This window comes from Artibeus jamaicensis, unplaced genomic scaffold (assembly GCF_021234435.1).
Source record: "Artibeus jamaicensis isolate MK-2021 breed Jamaican fruit bat unplaced genomic scaffold, CSHL_Jam_final contig_3152, whole genome shotgun sequence".
Lineage (NCBI taxonomy): Eukaryota > Metazoa > Chordata > Mammalia > Chiroptera > Phyllostomidae > Artibeus > Artibeus jamaicensis.
In genome coordinates, this window is record NW_026521729.1 from 1,904,642 (window position 1) to 1,926,513 (window position 21,872).

The 21,872-nt window shown below is 48.7% G+C and overlaps 1 protein-coding gene across 7 annotated transcripts in view; it reads right to left on the bottom strand.

Moving 5' to 3' along the window:
* NLRC5 (NLR family CARD domain containing 5) overlaps positions 1-21,872 on the bottom strand; it is a 76,018-nt gene that overhangs the window by 48,024 nt on the left and 6,122 nt on the right. For 6 of the 7 annotated variants that reach the window (XR_008391169.1, XM_053663189.1, XM_053663187.1 and 3 more), the window contains exons 2-5: positions 6,343-6,465; positions 4,855-4,917; positions 3,633-3,942; positions 2,809-2,868 (exon numbers count right to left, since the gene is read on the bottom strand). Coding sequence is in view for 6 of the 7 variants with exons in the window: in XM_053663189.1 (XP_053519164.1) it covers positions 2,809-2,868; positions 3,633-3,942; positions 4,855-4,911 (427 nt within the window). In the remaining variant the exon portion in view is untranslated. The remainder of the gene's footprint in view (positions 1-2,808; positions 2,869-3,632; positions 3,943-4,854; positions 4,918-6,342; positions 6,466-21,872) is intronic. The other variant, XM_053663191.1, reaches the window with a different exon arrangement.

The window sequence follows — 21,872 nt, forward strand, 5'->3', positions numbered from 1 at the left end:
CATCATACTCTATGGTGAAAGGCTGAAAGCTTTGCTTCCTCTCAGAACAGGAACAAGACAAAGATGCCCACTTTCACCACTTCTAGTCAACACAGAACTGGAAGTTCTAGCAATTAGGCAAGAAAAGGAGCGAAAGGAATGGGAGAAGTAAAATCGTCTGCTTACAGGTGATAGGATCTTACATTTAGAAAACCCTAGAGACTCCACCAAAAGAAATTCGTTTAGAGCTAATAATGAATTCAGCAAAGTAGCAGAATACAACATGCAAAAAAAACAGTTGCATTTCTATACACAAACAATGGACAATCTGTAAAGGAAATAACAAGAATAATTCCACTTACAATAGCATCAAAAAGAATAAAACACTAGGAATCAACTTAACCAAGGAAGTGAAAGATTCGTGTAATAAAGATAACAAAACATTACTTATAAGAAATTTAAAAAGATATAAGTAAATGGAAACACGACTCACGTTCATGAGTCAGAAGACTTAATATTGTTAATATATCAATGCCCCCCAAAGCGAACTACAGACTCCCTGCACATGCGACCCCTACCACAATCCCAATGACTTTCTTTCCCAGAAATAGAAAACCCCATATGGAATCTCAAGGGACGCCAAATAGCCAAAACACTCTTGAGAAAGAAGAACAAAGCTGGAGAACTCACACTTTCTGATTTAAAAACTTATTACAAAGCTACAGTAGTCAAAACAGTGTGTGTTGACATAAAGATAGTCATACAGACTGATAAAACAGAGCACCCAGAAACTAACTTTTATATGTAAATACATACTTTTTTGACAAGGGTGCCAAGGCCATTTCAATGGGAAAATGACAGTCTTTTTGATAAATGGAAAACTGGATATCCACATGCAAAAGAATGAAATTGAATTCTTACCTGACACGATATGGAAAAAAGTCACTCAAAAAGAGCCAAGGACTTAAATGGAATACCTAAAACAATAAAACTCTTAGAAGAAAATGTAGAACAAAAACTTCGCTATGTTGGAATTGGACAATGATTTCTTGGATAGGACACTAAAGGCACAGGTAAGTAAAGAAAAAAATAGACAATTTGGCTTTCATGAAAATTAAAAAATTTTGCCCATTAGCCCTGGCTGGTGTGGCTCAGTGGATTGAGCGCCAGCCTGTGAACCATAAGGTTGCTGGTTCTATTCCTGAGTCAGGGCACATGCCTGGGTTGTAGGCTAGGTCCCCAGTTGGGGGCATGTGAGAGGCAACCCATAGATGTTTCTTTCACGCATCGTTATTTCCCTCTTTCTCCTTCTCCCTCTCTTCCCCTCTCTTTAAAAAATAAATAAAATAAAAAAAATAAAACAAAATAAAAATTTGGTGCCTTGAAAGCCACAATCAACAGAGTAAAGAGGCAACCCACAGAATGGGAGAAAATATTTTGCAAAATGTATATCTGATAAGGGATTAATATCTGGAATATATAGAGAACTTCTAAAACTCAGCAACAAAACTAATCAAGCTGATTAAAAAAATGGGCAAAGGATTTGAACAGACATTTCTCCAAAGAAAACATACAAATGGCCAATAAGCCCATGAAAACATGCTCAGCATCACCAATTACTAGGGAAAGGCAAATCAAAAGTACAGTAGAGGCCACCTCGCACCCATTGAGACGGTTACCATTATTAAAAACAGAAAGTAGTAAGTGTTGGCGAGGATGTGGAGAACTTGGGGCCCTTGTGCGCTGTTGCAGGAACGTAAAACGGGGCAGCTGCCATGGAAAGCAGTATGGAGGTGTCTCCAAAAATTAAAAATGGGACTGCCACAAGACCCTGGGTTCTAGATACATACACGAAAGACTTGAAAGCAGGGTCTTGAAGAAATAGCTGTTCACCCATGTTCACAGCAGCATTATTCATAACAGTTAAAACACGGGAGCAAACCAAGTGTCTGCCCAACAATGGCTAAATAAGTAAACTGTGGTCTCTCCACACGATACAGCATCAGCTTTGAAAAGGAAGAGAATCCTGACACACTTTCATCAAGGGATGAACCCTGAGTACCAGTTGAGTGAAATAAAGCAGTCGCAAAATGACTCCACTTACACAAGATACTTAAGAGTCGTCAAAACCAGAGATGCAAAGCAAGGTGGCAGTTACCAGGGGCGAGGGGAGGGAGGAGTGGGGAGTTAGACGGGGACGGAGTTTCAGTTTTACAAGAAGAAAAGAGCTCTGGAGGCGGGTGGTGGTGATTGGCCGCACAGAGGTGGGAGAGTGAACTGTGCACCACTGAACTGTGCACTTAAAAATGGGTCAGGTGGCAAATTTTCTGTTACATGTATTTGGCTGCAGTAAAAAGAATGACACATTCTGAGAACGGGGCGTGGCCCAAGATTCAGTGAGGTGGTCCACATTTGATCGTGGGCCCCTCTGTGCTCCAGCAGAAAATCGCCGGAGGCTCCCTGGACGTGGGCAGCAGGGCTGGAGCCTGAGGCCCTGAGGCTTGGGGACAGGAAAGCGAGAACCGGCTTTTCCAAGTGAGGCCAGATAGAGGATTCTGGTAGAGCCAAGGAACCGACACTTTAAGAGAGTCTCCTGGACTCTCCCAGGAGGCTCCGGGCTAGAGCCCTGGGGCAGGCCCCGGCCTTGAGGGACAGAGAAGGGAGGAGGTGGGAGCCATGGTGAGGGGCAGCGGACCAGTGCAAATGGATCGGGGGATGAGGAGGATGGTTTATGGGGCATGGCCGTGACCGGTCCCCATCAGCCTCCTCCAGGTCTGACGTGGGAACTTGCTCACCACCCGCCTCCTGCTCCCCAACCCAGGGCCTCACCGTGGCCGAGCTGAGGTTCAGGTTCACTTTCTTCGCCAGTTTCCAAAGGACTGGGAAACTCTGAATGAAAGAGGGGAGGATATCATACACTGCTGGGATGAGCCGGGACCAGCTCATCCGGTCTCTGATGTCTGGCTCAGGGCTCACCCCAAAGCGTGGGTCCGCCAGCAAGGGAGAAGTAAAGTTTACCCTCAGTGGCCTGTGGAGGGTGCAGCTGGAGGCGGGCCAAGAAAGCAGCCGGGCACACAAATGCATACATGCATGCGTACATGTAGATTTGTGTACGGACAGGTATGTGTGTACATGCCATGTGTTTATGCGTGTGTGCACACATGTTCACGTGTTTGTGCACTGGCCAGCCCCTTGCATTTCCTGCCCGCTGCCTTGTAGTGCAGTTGTGGGGTGAGTTCTCAGTTCCCCCATGGTGCTGTATAAACAGAAGGGGCCAAGAAACACCACTGTTCTGAACAGATTCAATCTGCCTGCCCATCAGTACAGGCCAGAGGTTTCTACCCGGGACTGCTTCTTCTGACCACGGTGCAAGAAGAAACCTCTTGGGTATTATGGGCTGTTTGGAATTTCCTGGCTGGAAGGAGTTGCCCATTCTTTTTCTTCTTGCATCCTGCCTCCCTGGGCAATTGGGGGGGTACAGGTGGAAGGAGTTCCCCTGGTCTCCCACTGACATGGTAGTTTTAGAAAATTTGCTCTGGGAAGCATCCAGAAACATGGCATTTTGATCCTGGCTTGGCCATGCCTTCTCAGTGTGACTCGGGTGGGCCCCCGTGTTCCCAGGGCCTGTCTGCACCTCTCACGCACTCCCTTACCGCCTCCTTCGTGGCCCCAAGTGCTCAGCAGCAGCACCTCCAGCTCTAGGGGCACCTCCAGCTCCATGCACACACAGTGGATGAACGCCTGCCAGGTGGCCGGACCTTGGGCGTGCAGCTCCCTGAGTTGTAGGAAGACCCTCTTTGTGGGGTCTGGAGTCTCATTCCTGGAGCCCAGGTCCGTATTGGGGAGGAAGAACTTCACCTTGGCACTCAGCCATTCAGGGTCATTGCTGAGCAGCCTTACGAGACAAACCCACCGGTTCTTGGTGTCCAGCTGGAAGCTAATGGGGTCCATGAGGAGCTGGTCCTGCAGGGACAAGGTGGGCAGGTGAGCTGGGGAACAGGTGAGCTGGAAGGAACAGATGAGCTGGGAGCAGATGAATTGGGGAGCACGCAAGCTGGGGGCAGGTGAGCTTGGGGACAGGTGAACAGTGGGATAACTAAGCTGGGGGGAAACCAAAGGGGACAGTTGAAAACTCCTCCCACACACATCTGAGGGGCGGAGACTAGGCAGACAAGTGGCCTCTCTGTGGAGTCCCAAAGCCTTTGCCCAGGGATCAGTCCCAGAGATTAACTTCCTTCTTCAGCATCCGTCCCCCTCTCCCAACTGCACCTGTGTACTGGCTCTGAAACGGTCTAGTTCATTCCCTGTAGACAGTGCCCAAGAATGCTTTACTTGTTATGTTTCCATGGACCCTCTTGTGATGCTCTTTGTCTGAGCTAATCTATCTGTCCCCCTAACTTTGTTCACCCTTTCTTCCTTAGTCCTAGAACCCCTGAATATTCCTTGCCTATCTAGAATCGACTGTTTCCCAGTCTCCCTTGCAGTTACTTGTCATTAAATTTTGGCCAATGGAATGTAGGTGGAAGTGTTGTATATCCTTCTTTACTTCTTCCTGTCGGCTGGAATGTCGATGTGATGGCTGAACTTTGGGCAGCCACATTGGATCATGAGGTGGAAGCCAGGGCTTAGGAGGGTGGAGGGTAACGCTTTCTACCTGTCCTGGACTCTCTGACGTTGAACTTGTATTACATGACAAGAAAATATATTTCTATTCTGTTCAGAGCACTGTTATTTAGGGCTTTCTGCTATTCACAGTAAAATCTAATCCTAGCCAATGCAAACCCTCTTCTCTCCCTGGGCAAATTCTCCCCTTCTAAACCGGAACTCTCACACAGCCTGCTGGTAGGAGTTCCGAAATAAGGCAAAGACACTCACACGGGAGACGCCTAAACGTGTGCAGTCCCTTTGAGTCAACGGCTCCATTTCTCGCATTTCAGCCTTAGGAAGCAATCATGGATGGACATCAAATTTTTACTACAATGCTGCGGACTTCGAGAATATTTATACTACTTAAAAACTGGCAACTGCCCAAACGTCCAAGAAGCAGGGATTAGCTGACTAACTGGTTGGTTGTCATGTGAGGGAATATGCTAACATTTTTTCCGAATGCGCCTTCTGGTACTATTTCTTTAGTAACTGCAGCAAACACTGAGAAAGCACTGACTATGTGCTTGGCACGGTTCTAAGTGCTTTATGTGTCTCATCGAATCCTTACCCCAGAGACCTCCACTTCTGACTCTGAAAAGACTGAGAGGAGCCAACCTTACTGACCCCCAGAGGCAGGGGCACGGACAATGTGTCTTGGGGTTCAGACCCTGGCTGTTCCCTTGACCCCAGCAGAGGCCTGCTGGGCATGTGTCCCCCACCCCCACCCCCCTGGCCATCCCTCCCCAACCAGACTAATAAAAATAACTCCTCACTTAGGCACAGAACTTTAGAATTCATGAAACCCACTCACATCCATGGGGTAGATGGGGATCGCCCCTCCCCACTGAGCATGTGGCAACACCAAGGCCACCAAAGAGTAAAGGATGTGCCCAAGGTCCCACTGTGTGTCCATGGCAGAGCCAGGCTCAGAGCTGAGACTTCTCAGTCTGAATCAACCAATTTCCAAGGCCCTGGAGTCCTTGATGGTAGCAGACTGAGTCCCTGAACTTTGTATGATCTAGAAAACGGGGTGTGGCCATGGCCCAGGGCTTCTTTCCCGGGATATCAGGGCCAAAGTCCATGTTGAAACCATAAAGAAACCACTCAGGATAGCAAGTGCCAGGCAGAGCAAGGGGTGCCTTGGAGGATATAATTTCTGGGGTTCTTTATCCTCAAGTTTTCCCTCCTGACAGCCTAACACAATGCCTTTCTTTCCCCCACTGGGGCTTGAGCCCCTTGTAGTGAACACATCGAGCCCTTTAAGGGTGAGCTTCCTGGGAGAAAAAGCATGTTGGTCATTGAGACTTCAGTGGGAAAGAGCCTTGGAGATGGGACTACAGTAGGCAGATCCAAGGCCCCAGACTTAGGAGGCTGGACTCTGCCCCCTGCTCTGGAACTAATTCTCATTCTCTTCCTCCTCTCTAGACGCTTGGTAGAATTCCATCTCCCTGCCCCCTTGCAATTGGAAACGTCAATGGAACATGCTTTGGCTAAGACAACTGGGGCCTCAGTTATACCATCTATGAAATGGGTAGATTAGATGCCATCTCAGGCCCTTGCTGACCTTTTGTGTCCAATGACTTCCACCCTAATGCTGAATGGCAGCCAAGGGCAGGTTTGTCATGCTGGGGACACCCCAGTGGGGTTTCATCTGCATAGGGAGTAGGCGGGGCATGATGGGAGAAATAGGAGAGGCAAAGGGGAAAGGTCACCTACTTGGCTTCCTGGTTCATCATAGATGTTCTAGGGCGTCCACGGAGAGGGTCTCATCGGCGGCTGGGCCAGTCCCGTTTTTGCACATTGAGCTGAATTTGCACATTGTTTCCATAGGGCAGGCCCCTGAGGAGAGAGGAGGCAGGGTGCTCGGTCCCGGGTTCCAGGATCCGAGAGGAATGCTGTAAGGAGGCACCAGCCTGTCCCTGCCTGGGCAGACACCTCGCAGGACAGGTGGCCCCGCAATAGTCCCCTTGCCTTCACCCACAGATCCGTTTCTCCCAACCACAGCTCCTCGCGTCCCTGGACGGGGCACTACTTGCCCTGCCTGGGGTCCCCACCTGCCTGCCACGCCTGGCCCAGGGGAGGTCCCTCTTCCTCCTCCAGCTCAGACATGCACCTTACAGGGACTCGTGGTGCCCCATGTGCCCTTCGAATATGGCGACTCACTACATACAGCTCCTCTGCCAGGAGGAAATGGCATAACCCTCGCCTCAGCTGCCAAGCGCCCTTAAAACTGGGATAAAAGTGGGATAAAACTAGGAATTTTAGGGTTTGCGAGTCTCTGTGTAATTACACCAGGAAGTAGTTTTTACACAATGGAGCCTCCACGCTGTTTGGGAAGAGAAGACCCAGAGGCGCCCATCACTGCCGGCCCCCAGCAAATCAGTGCTGCGGCTCACACGTGCAGGGTACAGCCTTAGGGACCGTCGCCTGACACCTCGGGATGCACAAGAAAAAACGATGGCCAGACAGTACGGAAGGAAAAGAAAGGCTGAAGGCTGGGAGGTGAGCCGGCTGTGTATCTGAGACAGACGGGGAAGCTAACTGCAAAGTTCCAGAACTTTAGATAAGTCTGCTTAAACTGGGCACATCTGACCGTAACAGAGACCAGTACTGCAGTTAGAGATGAAAAAGAGAAACAAGTTCTGTTGGAGAGGCACTGAGGGCACTGATGACCTTTCTTTAAACAAAGGTGGCAAACGCTAAGGGAAGAAGTGAAGAGAGGCCCAAGGACCTCGAGATAAAGCCTCACTCGCTGGCCTGCCCACCGTGGGGGTCTGCGAGCCCCGCCCTCGAGGCTCCCGGGGGCCCCACCCCTGGACTCTCGCTGACTCTGCCCAGTTGAGGTCTGGGCCGAATCCAGGACAGACTGAGTTGTGTGGCTGTAGGACCAGGGCCATTTTTCCATAGCACACCTGACCGGACGGGTGCAGAGCCTTCCCTTCACACAGACAAACCTGGGTCTCTTACGGCCCGACAACCCCTGCTGATGGCCGAGACCCCGCCCCACCACAAAGGTGTGCAAGCACCTAGCAGGTAGCAGCTAGACTTGGCATGACCTGGGACATTGCCAAGTCGTCCCACCTCATGCCACTGTTTCAGTGACTGAGACTAACAGGCAGCGGCAGGTGGAGGCAGGTAGAGGCAGGTGGAGGCGGATGGCAGGGTTCCTGGAAACTTTTGCTTGCCCTGCCCCTGGTGTCGGTGAAAGCCAGCGTGGGCACGCAGCTCAATCCTCCCCGTGCACACCCAGGCCCAGCAGACACAGCCACACACTGTAGATCTCTTTGCAGCTCCACACGCGTTGTCCAGGGCCAGCGTCTGACATCAGGCTGCACCGCAGTCCCACCTGAGAGGCTCCGGAACCAACACAGCCGGTGGCCAGCTTCAGACGGCATCAGAGCAGGCCCCAGTTAGCCTCACCAGCGGCATATAAAGGGGGCAACTCAGCAGGTGCCAGACCCTGCAGAGGCGAATAGTGCCCTTTGTGGTCTTTCCCAGTGCCCCTCAGGGGATCCTTCCACCTTAGGCTGGGATTCGAACTCAGTTTCATCAACATCACGAGGACGTCCGTTTCCGTGGCTCTGCACCGTGAAATATCACTCAGGGACAGGTGTGAACCACGAAAACACTGTGCTCAGTGAAAAACTTCCAGTGTGTTCTAGTAAGTCAATTCAAATGTTAATGACTGCAGCACGTGTTTAAGTGTGCATGCGTGTGTCTGTGTGAGTGTGTCCTTGCACACATAAAGACTGACTCTAGGGCTACCTGAGAAATTGGTGACAGGATTGTCTGGGGAGGGGACCTGGGGACACAGGCAAAGGACAGCCCTTTACACTGCCCTTTTGGACCACCTTGTACCATTCAAATTTTTCGCGGGTGTGTTTAGATTTAAAATAAAAAACCATGAGAACATTTACATTAATACAGAACATTCCCCAACACGTCCTTACGAGATGTGCATGGTGATGAGTAAGCACAAGAAAGCACCAGCGGTGCCTCGCAGAGAGGGAAGTCCCGTGGGCAGTGGGACCAATGACATTAGCACGGACTCGGGACGGCAAGGAGGGAGGTGAGCGTGACAGTCAGATGCTGATTTTCCCAGCTCACAGTTCATACATCTGGAGGCCATATTTCATTCTGCGTTTCAGTTGAACGTTTTTATGTGTGTTGTGGGGACAAAACTCCATTTTCACTGGCGCTGAGGAGGTTGAAAAAGTTGAACAGAGAATGCAGTGAATATTTGCTAAAGGGCAGGCACGAGCCTTTAGACTTTATCTGTTTTAATTCTCACAACTCCTCTTGGATGCCTGGTGTGCATTTAAAATTTCCAAGTCCAGCCCTGGCTGGGCCTGGGTGCCTGGTCTCCCCTTCAGAAAGCCAGTTCCTGTCCCCACCTACCTCACTTCAGAGCAGGGTGGCCTCGTGCTCCTGGAGCTCAGGCCAAAGGTGGCGTAATTTTTCCGAGGGCATCACAGGACCTCACTTTCTGTACCGCTGCCGCCTACACCTGGCACCGGCGTCTCTCACCCAGATTCCCGCACCGGGAGAACTGGTCCCCCTTCTTCTGCCCTGGCCCAACATCCTCCATGGGGGGTGGGGGTCAGATCATCAAGTTCAAATGTGGACCTTGCCACATACCTTTGTCTCTCAGAACCTTCTCGTCTCACCTTGCTTGAGAACCAAAGATTTTCCCCACACTAGCAAGATGTTTGAACAGGTTTTTTTTTTTAAGTCAAACTTGATGACTTTCAAATTCTCTCATTGTGGAGGTTGTTTTGCACTTATTTTTAACTTGACCAATTGACGTTTTTCTGAGAAAATTGCCCATTTTGTCAAGAATGTTCTTAGCACACGGTCCCTTGCCTTCCATCCGAAGTGTTACCTTTACCAATCGTCATCACCAGTGTGTCTGCGGGTGACTCGGAGGGAGGCGGTGAACGGCCTAGGGCCACACAGTCGGCGCCCAAAGGGAGCCTGGGTTTGCAATTCTGTGGTCTTGCCACTCCAGGTCCAGCCTGCAAGGGGAGAAGGGCAGGGGCGTAGCTGCCGGCCCTGTCTGGGCGCTGGTCTCACTGAGGGTCTGCATGGGAGCTCCCTTCCACCCTGTGCTCTGGGGGACTCTTTCCTGCCGCCCTGGAGGTGCTTACTGGCTGGAGATCAGAGGGGAGTGGAGCACTCAGGCCACTCCCTCACTGCGGCCCCAGGCCTTGGCTCTGGCTATTCCCTTTGTCTGGGGAGCCTCCGCCTCCAACCCACACACCTGCACACGTGCACACACGCAGGTATGTAAGCACAAGACTCCGCTCTGGTCTCACCTCATTTCTCTCTATACGTCCTCTCTGCTTCCCACCACCTCCAAAGGAAGTCACGCCATGTTCATAGGACTTCCACAAAGCAGGTGTCTGAGAAAGGTTGAAGGATGCATGCAAAAAATGATCCTTGCCACCTGGCTCCTGGCCCCCCTGGCCCTCACACCCCCATAGCCGTGGCCGTGACCGCACTCCCAGCCCTGTCCCCAGTCCTCCGGTCCTTTCACAACACCCTGCCTTGCACAAGGACCTTTCTTTGCCTCAAATGCCCTTCCTTTTTTGCCCCACCTTGCACACTCCTCCTCCCCCTGCCAGACCCGGCTCCACCTCCCTTCTCAGGGAAGCCTTCCAGGCTGCCTCCCCAACCCAGCCAGGCCCACGGTGGGGCGTCACTTGGTAGCGCTCTCTCCTTTCTCTTCTCCAGGGTAGAGAGGCCTTTCCACTTTGCACTGTCACTTCCGCTGTGCAGACCACCACCCCTCAGCAGGCTGGGGACACCAGGAGGGCATGAGCAGCGTCTGACTCTGGATGAGAGCAGACCCCCTGGCCCTGGGCCCTGGGTCTGCGTCTGTCCTAGTTGTCAGCTGCGGAACTTCCACCAGGCTACTTTACCCCTTGGTACCCCGGCATCCTCATCTAGAGGCTGGGGGTGTCCTAGGTCAGGCTTCTGGAAGCAGAGCCCAGGATGGGTGTGTCTATAAAAGCTATTCATTGAGGGGTGAGGGAGGCAGGATAGGGTGGAAGAAGAAGCTAAGCAAGGATGTGGTTTCTGGAACAATCTAGCTTCAGCCTGACCCGTGGGGAGCTCTGGAGTGTGAACCAAAGGGCTTTCTACCCAGGGACCCCCTGGGGTTTCCAGATGTAGCTTCCTCAGGGTCCAGGGTTCCCCAGAGCCAGTCCTGGCCTGGCTAGGACAGCAGGTGGCCAGGTAATGGCCTTATCTGTCTCGCTTAAGAGTTTGTCCTGCCAAGCAGGGAGAGGACTGGGAGGTTACGCCTCATATCTGCCAGTCACTGGCTACGGTGTCGCCCAGTGGGTGGAGGAGGAAAGGGTGTCAGAGGCGACTGCTGTCAGCCAAGATTAACCCTTTGGGGAAGGAGCAGACATTACTGTCTACTCCCACGGCGGATGGGGGATCTAGCAGACACAAGAGGGAGTACGCACAGTGAAAGTAACCTCTAGGTGGCAAGGATGTTGGCAGATGGGAGATGAGATTCTGTGATGCCCTCGGAAAAATTAAAAGTCAAAGCCCCAGTGGGGCCAGCACATGGGGCAAGCTCAGGACCTGTCCACCGTCATCACCGGTGGCGCTTTTGTTTTCAAAGGAGGCCCCGCCCCTGGTGCGGGGCACAGGGAAAGAAGGGACGGGCTTGTCGGGACCTGTTTCCTCCTTTCTCCAAGGGGGCACCACCGGCCTTACCTGTTCTCGGTAAGGGCCTGGGGGTGTCAGGTGGAAGAGGGAGCCTGTGAAAGGCCAGAAGCCCCATTCCCATGGCAGACCGCGAGTTCTGCCGTGGGTTCCCGGGCCAGGACAACAGAAGCAACTGAGGACAGGCATTGGGAAAGAGGGACAGAAATAAGAAGGCGCTAACCCCAGGGCCGGAAAGGATGTGGTTGCTGGTGGGGACGATAAGAAAGGCACTCCACAGCCACAACAGACACATGAACAGAAATATCTCTGAAAGCAGAAAAAGTGCCACTGAAGTTGCTTTCTAAGGGCCAAGGCAGCAGGCCAGGCCTGGAAACCTGGGGTGGACCAGTGCCTGACAAGCCCTCAGGTCCTGGCAGAATCCTCCAGGCCGAGCCCCCCTGGGCCTGGCCACAGAGAGGCCAGGGCCCTCCGCCTTCCCCAGGAGTCACTGATCGCAGTCTGAGGCTCTGAGGGGCGCCTGAGGCTTTGCCTAGAGGCAAAGGGGGACAGAACTGGGAGGGTCCTGACTGTGGGGTCCATGCCAGGTCCATTTTACAGGTAGGGAGACTGAGGCCATGTGAGGGGAAGGCCTTTCTGGCATTCTCAGTGAATAGGAAGCAAAGGCAGGGCCAGACGACCCCCAGACTCTCCCTGGGAGGTCGCTGCAGCCCACCTCGGAAACCGCCTCCTTTCATAGGGCCCCATGGGTGCCCCTTCAGGGAGTCATCAGCAGCTATCTCTCCCCTCACCCGCCAAAGCTGACAGAGCAGGCAGGAGGGGTTCTGGACACCACACACGTCCACGGGGGATGATGGCGTGAGGGGCGACTGTCACCCACAATGGCAGGGTCCTGCAGGACTTGAAATGCATGGTCACAGTGCTTCACTGACGCAGACACCGAGTCTCCCAGCATTTGGGGGACCCACTGATGTCACCAGCCTGAGAATGGCAGAGCTGGGAGCCAAACAAACATCTCCTCACCTCGAAGCCATCTAGGGGCGGAAAGTGCTCCGGAGAGGGAGCTCTGGGCCTCGGGCCTGGGCCTGGGTGGCCGGCGTTCCGGACCCACCAAGGCGCCTTCTCTCTCTCCTTGTCCCTGGAAACTGGGAATCAGGGTCCTAGCCCTCATCACGAAATCACCTCCTTTCGCACAACCACCTCCCCACCGGAAAAGTCTGGACTCGCCACCCAAGGACCCTCCAGGGTTTCCAGAAACACTCTCCTCTGGGGCAGGGCCCTGGAGCCAGCCATGGCCTGGCTGGCTAGGACAGCAGGTGGACAGCTAGTGGCCTTGCCTCTCCCACGCGACCCTTCCAATTTGGGCCCAGCACCCACAGGAAGACACTGGCGAGGCCTCCGTGACAAGGCTCCCGCCCGGCACAGCCCTGAGCCTCTAGAGGTTGCTGCCCAGAGGATCCGCACCTCGGAACCAGGCCCAGAACCATGGGGGTGTCTTTAAAATATCCCCATGGGCCACCCCTGGCCCAATCACAGCGCAGCCCCTGAGTACAGAACACAGGCAGCAGTACTTCCGGAAGCTCCCCAGGCCGTTGGGAGGCCGAGACACCTGCCTCTCCACTCCTGGCGGGGAGAAGCTGGCTCCCTGCACGCTTGCACAGCCGGACCTCTGACTCCCCAGCAAACAGGAGCCAGGCGATTCTTTTCCTCTGAGAGGCCATGGATGGGAAGGCCACCGGGAAGGCCCTGTGTAGACGACACCTTGAAGGTGCTTCCCCATGACTAACGCTCATCGGCCCCCCTTGCTGAGTTTCAAGGCCACCTCCACCTCTGGCCTCTTTCTCGGCACCTGTGCCTCATCTCCCCGGGTCTGCCAACTCCCCATACAAAGGCCCTGGCTCAGCATAGCCACGCCTGCAGAAAACCGAAAATGAAGCTAAGGGCTGGAAAACCCCTCTCTCTCTCCCACATGCCGCTGAGGAAACCCGGGGGATTCCTGTGCTGCTTTTGAAGTTCAGGGGGACACATGGGTGGGCAGGTGGTGGGAGAAGTTGGACCCTGAAATTCAGGCTCATGGCCTGGCACTTGGTCGGCCCACTTTGAAGGGCCAATTAGCCGTGAGTTCCACACTTACAGCGCACCTCCTCTTTGGCTCCGCAAACATAGTCCTGGACAGAAAGCCACATGGAGAGCCACACAGAGCGCTGGATGAGGACATCCTGTTGCTGTGTTTGGATAATCCCTATCCCCATAAAGTCTGGTGCAGCCGCGCCACTGGGTTATGGGCACCAGGCCATTGATTGTGTTGGGACACCTGGCCCTTCACTGAGTAAACAACATGCGTTGCATAATGACACACCGACTATATCACTGGTCTTAAAAACACACATAAACAAAAAACCACTCCCTATTTCTTCTCACAGATCCATCACAAACTGTTTTTAACGGCTCAGAGGTTAAGGGCGTGAATTGCAGAGCTAGGCTGTCTGGGTTCGGGACTAACCTTTTCCCATACGCAGGCTGTGTGGCATCAGGCAAGTCATGCAGCCTGTCGGGGCCTCAGTGGTCTCATCTGTAAAATGGGGATGGTAATAGCCTCCACCTCGCAAGGTTGTCACAGGGCTAAAATGGGTTACTACCTGTAAAGTGCGTACGCAGGGCCGGGCAGTGAGCAAGCCCAATGTAAGTATCATTTTTATTATACGAAAGCCTAAAGTTCTGAAAGGCAATACACCAAACCGGTTACTCAGACTGAGAAAGGAACCTGAGGCGGGGAGCAGTGAGGGAGAATTTAGCCTTACGTATACAGTGGTTCGCTTTTTGCAAGGGGATTTACCGTCTTTTGCTGTGTATAACGTATTTTTTTTGCCCCAATTTTGGAGGGAAAAATAAGGATGCGCATTTTGCATAGGTAGTACTAATTCTGTATCTATGTAAATGTTTTATCTATGCTTATGCATTAAAATGTAACTCTAGAAAGCAATAACACTATCCACTGCAAAATAATACCCTGGAAACAATCATCGGTTTTGTTTCTAAATATGAAGAAATAGTATTTGAATTAAAAAATTAAGATGAAAGACTTTATTTCCTGGCAGTTTGAGCCAAAAACATGGGTATGCATTATACACAGAGTCTGTTACACACAGCAAAATACAGTAGTCATATATGACTCGGGTGGTTTCAACTGGATGCTTTTTTTTTAAGTGAAAGTAGACAGAAGATTGATGACCAGAAGGCTAGGCCCTCTGAAATTTAAAAGAGGGGTTTTGCTTCTGGGGCAGGTCACCTGAAGCACTCCTTCCATGGCAGACAGAAGTGCCCAGACATCGAACATGGCCGGGACAAAGGCTTGGGGGAGAGGAGGTTCAGGGGGTCTGTTGGTAGGTTGGAGCCTGGGCTCTGAACCCCGCTGTCCCAAACTGACTTGCTGGGTGACACCGGGTGAGTCCCTGCCCTCTCTGAGCCACCGTTTACTTGTATGTCAAGCAAGCCTATCTCATGGGCATCTGGGGAGCTGGTAAAAGAGCCCCTGGCATCAGGAGGCTGGGGTTCAAATCCTGATTCGACAGTTAATGCTGTGCAACCTAGGGTAAGTTTATGAACCTGTCTGTACCACAGTCTCCTCGGTTCCAAATGGGGGTGATGATTCTGCAGTTACTTCACCGGGTCCCGATGAGAACTGCAGACATTAATGGGGGGACATGGAGCTATTAGCGTGGGCTGGGCGCCCTGCCACAGCACTGCACTCGCCTTTCCTCAGTGGGCCCTCGAGAACCTTTCAGGGCAGGTACTTACTCCTTTTCACAGAGGGATCAATGGACCCTGAGAAGCCAAGAAGCAAAGCATGGGATTCACACCGAGGCTGAGCCCAGAGGCCCCTTCCCCCACCTGAAGCACCCCACCGCCATCAACAAGCAGTCTTTCCAAAGTAAATGATCATCTGCATCGATGCTCGTTATTTTTCTGCTCATAAAATATAATCTTGACTTGTTGGAAAAGCCTGAAAGTGTGCGACATGAAGTTTTCACACCATCTCACCCTTTAGGGCGAGGTGGATCATTTCCAAGGCTTCTTACCCATGTCTGAGAATGTTTTTGCCTTCTCCGAGAATCAGAATATCACTTGCTTAAACTTTTTCTATCAGTCCTCTCACTTTTAATGGTGTTTTCTAAAGTATCATCCACCAGGAACAAAAGGTAATTCCGAAAAGGAACCCGAGGAAAAGAGAATGAAGTGGAAGCCGTTGAGCTGGAATTGGGTAGAGCCCCCTTCCTGGGGCTCTGACTGCGAGTCTGGGCCCCCCGAGGTCGAAACGAGAATGTGAGAGGCGTTAGAGACATCAGCGCTTTCTCCTTGACTAACCAGGAAGGATTAAACAGAACTGAAAAGAGACAACGGACTATCTCTATGATTCAACTTCAGCGAACACTGTCCACGGGACTCCCAAGAAACAACGCAACAGCAAGCTATTTCTCTCACCAGATAAGACACTGTGATGCGGTCTGAATGCCTCGGAGTACCGGTTCCCGAGGTCTGAATGTTCCCTCCGCCTCCCCATGAGGGGCAGACCGACTCACCAAGGCCAGGAGTGTGTAGGGGTTGGGGGTACAGGGCTGGTAGAGGCTCCATATCCACCCCACCCCCAGGAGATGGATAATGATAGGGAATCAGGATGCTTTCCAGCTGCCTGCAGCCTCTGCACCTGGACAATCTTGGAAGAGATTAATTTAACAACATGGTCTCGAACACTTGAAACAAAAACGTCCGGGAGGGGATTTGGGGAAGATGGAGGAGTGGAAATGACTAGGAATCTACCTCCCCACTTCGATGGTGGTGTCATGGGCAGAATCTCTCTCTGGTATAACTGCATTGGAGCTGTCTGTTGAAGGCTTGCAGTTTCTGGGAGAAGGTTTAGACTGTGATCCATTCCGGTCACTTCGGTTCTTAGTCCAGTGGCGGTTACCCAGGCCCCACCCCCCCGCCACGGGGCAGGCAGCTGGGCATGTGTTCTGTAGCAGCTCACACACAGCTTTGAGGAGCGAGGGTGGGTAAAAAGGACCCCGACTTCCTAATATTGGAGACGTGTGCTCAAAGTTCTTATGGCTGCTTGTGTTCTCAGAGGAGCTGACAGAGAGGCAGGATGTCCTTGTCCCACCTACCGCCATGGTTGCAGGCCCCGCCCCCTCCAGGTAAAGTGACTTCCAGGAAACTAAAAGGGCTGGTGACTGTCCCACTCCTTCCTTCTTTCTTCACTTCTTCCCTTTTGGGGGCCAGACATTAAAGACTGGGACACTCAAAAACAACCGCACAGATGGCGGAGATTAGAAAGCAACGGCACCCCCCCCCCCAAAACGGCTCAGAAAAGGTACAAGAAGACAGTAACTCTACACCTCAGGCTGAGCCGTGACACGGGTACAATCTACAACAGTAAAAAAAAAACCCAAAACAATTTTTTTAAAGCTGCAATTTTGAGGAAGGGAGAGAATCTAATTTCCAGAGTCACCATATTATTGAGTTCACATGTCCTGGGTCCAACAAAAAAATCACAAGACATACAAAGAAATGGATAAGTGTGGCCCATTCAAAGGGAAAAAAATAACTCAATAGAACCTTCTCTGAAAAAGACTTAGCGGCCAACATAGTAGACAAATACTTTAAAATAACTGTCTTATTAAAATAACTGTCTTAAAATGCTCAAAAAACTAAAGGAAGATGTAGAGAAAGTCAAGAAAATGATGTGTGAACAAAATGAACATATCAGCAAAGAGAGAGAAAACCTAAAAGAAAAACCTAATAAAAATCCCAAAAGCCAAAAAAAAAAAAAACCACCCCAAACCCAAAAAGAAATTCTGGAGCTGCAAAGTACAATGGTTGAAATGAAAAATTTACTAGAGAAATTCAAATACAGATCTAGCGGGTGGAAGAAAGAATCAAGGACACTTGAGAGAGGACAATGGAAGTCACTGAGGCTGAAGAACAGAAAGGAAAAGACTGAAGGAAAGTGCACAGGACCAGAGGGGCCCATGGAACGCGATTAAACAGATCAGCATTTGCATTGCGGCAGCCACAGGAGGGCAGAGAGAAAGGGGAAGAGGGAATATTTGACAGAATAATGACTGAAAACTTCTCCAACTTGTTGAAAGAGATGAATACAAACATCTAAGAAGCTCAACAACCCCCAAGCATGGTGAACTCAAGGGACCCACATTGAGACACATTTTGAGCGAAGTTCAAAGGACAAAGACAAAGAGCAGGTCTTGAGAGCAGTGGGAGAGAGCAAACCATCGAATAATGGGGCCTCAATAAGATTATCTGTGAATGTCTCCGCAGAGACTTCGCAGGCCAGGAGGCAATGGGCCAATAAAGGCAAAGAGCTAAAAGAAAAAAGTTATCAACGAAGAATCATATGCTGGCAAAACTGTCCTTCAAAAGTGAGGGAGAAATCATAACCCCCCCAGACAGATAAAAACCGAGGGAGTCTGGGACCACTACACCTGCCCTGCAAGAAATACTTGAGGTAGGCAGGGTGAAATGAAAGGGGGTTAGACCATACCTCGAAGCCATACAGAAAAATAAAGATCTCTGTAAAGGCAAGTACCTAGGCAATTATAAAAGCTAGTATTATTGTAACAATGGTTTGTAACTGCGCTTTTTGTTGTCTATAGGATTTAAGAGGTTGATACATGTAAAGAAAAACAATTATTAGCATAGAAGCTAGTATTCCTGTAAGCTTGGCTTGTAATTAGAAATCTTGTTTTTACATCACTTAGGAGCGATTATTGCATTTAAAGCAATTGCTAGTTTATGTTTTGAGCACTTGCTATATAAAGACATAATTCTGTAACATTGACCCCTGAAAAGGGTGGACATGGAGCTGTAAAAAAGCAGCTTTTGAATGTTATTGAAGTTAAACTGCTATAAATTCAAATTAGAATGTCATAAATTCAGGATGTTAAGTGTAATCCCCATGGTAACCACAAAGAAAATAGCTATAGAGTATGCACGAAAGAAAATTAAGAAACTTAAACACTTCACTATAAAAAGTTAACTAAGCACAAAAGAAGACAGAAATGCAAAAAAATGAGCTATAGAGCATATAGAAAACAAATGGCAAAATGGCAGAATCCCCTTCTTAGCAGTAATTACTTTGAATTTAAATGGACTAAACTCTCAGGTTGGCAGAATACACAAAAACACATAACCCAACTCTATGCTGTCTACCAGAGACTCACTTGAGATTTAAAGCCCAAAACAGATTGTAAAGAAAAGGGCAGGAAATGATATTCCGTGCAAATGACATCCAAAGGAGAGCAGGAGTGGCCACACCACTATCAGACAGAATACCTTCTAAATAAAAACAAAAGTTTAAAAGAGACACAAGATGGTATGCATTAATAAAAGGTTCGAGATAGCAAGAAGATATGCCAATTATAAACATTGACACACCTAACGACAGACGAAAAAATGACAAGATTGAAGGGAGAAAGAGTTTTACGATAGTAAAGAGTTGTACAGTAGTTGGAGACTTCAATACTGGCCCACAGTAGTGGACGAACAACAAAACAGAAGACAGTGAGGGAATAGAGGACAGAACACAGTACATCAATTAGATCCAACAGACTTAGACAGAATATTTCACCCAGTATCAACAGTGTGCACATTCTTCACAAGTGCCCATGGGGCATTTCCTAAGATAGACCACGTGTTAGGCTCCAAATGAAGTCTCGGTAGACTGTGAAACATAGATAACCTACAAAGTATCTTCTCTGACTACAATGGGATAAAGTTAGAAATCAATAACAAAAAGAACTGGAAAATGCACAAAATTGTAGGGATTAAAGAACACGCTTTTACATAAGCAATAGAGCAAAGATGAAATCACAAGGAAAATGAGAAAATACTTAGAGAAGGACGAAAACAAAAACACAACACACCAAAACTTATGGGACACAATGAGAACAATGCCAAAGGGAAAAGGGATAGCTATAAATGGTTACATTAAAAGACAAGGGAATTTAGCCCTGACTGGTGTGGCTCAGTGGATTGAGTACCAGCCTGTGAACTGAAAAGTTACGAGTTCAATTCCCAGTCAGGGCACATGCGTGGGTTTCAGGCCAGGTCCCCTGTTGGGGGCGTGCAAGAGGCAACTGATCAATGTATCTCTTGCACATTGATGTTTCTCTACCTCTCTTTCTCCCTTTCTCCCCCTCTCTCTAAAAAGTCAATAAATAAAATCTTAAAAAGACCCAGCAAAACTAATTTATAAGAAAAACAAAAAGACAAGAAAATTTATAGCTATAAATACTTACACTAAAGAACAAATCAACCACCTAACTTTACAATGTAAGGAACTAAAAAAGAAGAACAAACTAAAAAGAAGAACAAACTTAATCCAAAGATAACAGAAGGAAGGAAATTAAGATTAGAGATAAATGAAATGGAAAATATAAAATTAGAAAAAAATTCATGAAACCCAAAGTTGGTTCTTCAAAACATTGACAAAAATTGACAAACCTTTAGCTAGATGAACTAAGAGTAAAGAGAGAAAACTCAAATTGCTAAAATCAGAAACAAAAGTGGGGGCAGTACTATCAACTATGGAAATAAAAAGGATTACAAGAAACTGAATAACCTAGATGAAATGGACAAAATCCTAGAAACACAAAATCTACCCACACCATATGACAAAGAAGAAGAAAATAGACCTATTACTAATAAGCAGATGAATCATCAACCAAAAAGCTCTCAACAACAACAATAAAAAAAGTCCCACACTTGATAGCTTTGCAGGTAAATTCCAGCAAACATTTAAAACAGGACTAATACCAATACTTCTTAAATTTTTCCTAAATTGAAGAGGAAGCACACTTCCTAACTCATTCTGGAAGGCCGACAGTACCCCAATACCAAAGCCAGACAAAGACACTACAGGAAAACTACAGACCAATATCCTTTATGATCACTGATGAAACAATCCTCAACAAAATACTCATCAAGTGAAATCATCAGTGAAAAAAAATGATATACCATGACCAACTGGGATTTATTTCTGGAATGCAAAGAGAAATCGACATATGAAAACTGATCAATGAGATACATCGCATCAACAACATGAAGGGAAAAGTCTACATGATCATCTCAGTTGATGCAGGAAAAGCATTTGACAAAAGTCAACACGCTTTCACAATAAAAACATGCAACCAGCTAGAAATAGAAACTATTTCTGCACAAGAAAAGCCGTATGTGGAAAACCCATAGCACGCTAGTCAGTGGTAAGAAAGACTGGAAGCTTTTCCTTTAACATCAGTAATAAGGCAGGGATGCCTACTTTCCCCACTTGTATTAAACACAGTACTGGAAGTCCCAGCCAAAGCAGTTAGACAAGTAAATGAAATAAAAGGCCTGCAAATTGGAAAGAGAGAAGTAAAATGATCTGTTTGCAGATAATATGATTTTATACATAGAAAACCCTAAAGACTAAACACACACACAAATAACCTTTTAGAACTAATAAATGAATTCATCAAAGTAACAGAATACATATACAAAACAGTGTGGTATTGACATAAAGACAGACATAAAAACCAATGGAACAGAACAGAGAGCTCAGAAATAAACTCTCCCATATACAGTCAAATGAGTTTTGAAAGGGCGTTAAGACCTTTAGATGGAGAAAGAACACTTTTTTCAATGAACAGTGCTGGGAAAACTGGATATCCACATGCAAAACAGTGAAGGTGGATCCTAGTACCACACAAAAAAACAAACTCAAAAAGCGGATCAAGAATCTTAATCTAGACCTAAAACAATCGAACTCTGAGAAGCAAACACGGAAGGAAAGCCCACGGCATTGGATCTGGATGTGATTTCTTAGCAATGACACCAAAGGCACAGACGACAAACATAAATAAACAGAAGAATTAGACTTCGTGGAAACTTAAAAATGCGTACATCAAAAGACACTATTTACAGAGTAAAAAGGCAACCCACAGAATGGGAGAGAATAGTTGCAAAACAAATATCTGATAAGAGATTAACATCCAGAATATACAGGGGACTCCTCAAAGTCACCAACGAAACAGCAAGCAGGCCAACTCAGAAATGGGCAAAGGACTTGAACAGACATTTCTCCAAAGAAGGTATATGAATGATCAATAAATATATACAAAGATGCTCAATATCACAAATCATTAGGGAAATGTGAATCAAAAACTATAGTAAGATACCACCTCATATCCATTAGCAAATCTATTATCAACCCCCCCCCCCCCCCCCCCCCCGAACTGAAAAGAACTGTTGGTGCAAGTGTGGAGAAACTGGAGCCTTTGTGCACGGCTGATGGGAAAGTAAGACAGTGCAGCCACTATGAAAAACGGTATGGAGTCTCCTCAAAACATTAAAAATAGGGTTAGGATAGGATCCAGCAATTCCACTGCTTCAGTCTTCAGACCCCAAAGACTGGAAGCAGGGTCGTAGAGAGATATTTACCCACTCGTGGCATAGCATCGTTATCCACAATACGTAAAACATGGGAGGATCGCAAGTGTCCATGGAGGAGTGAATAG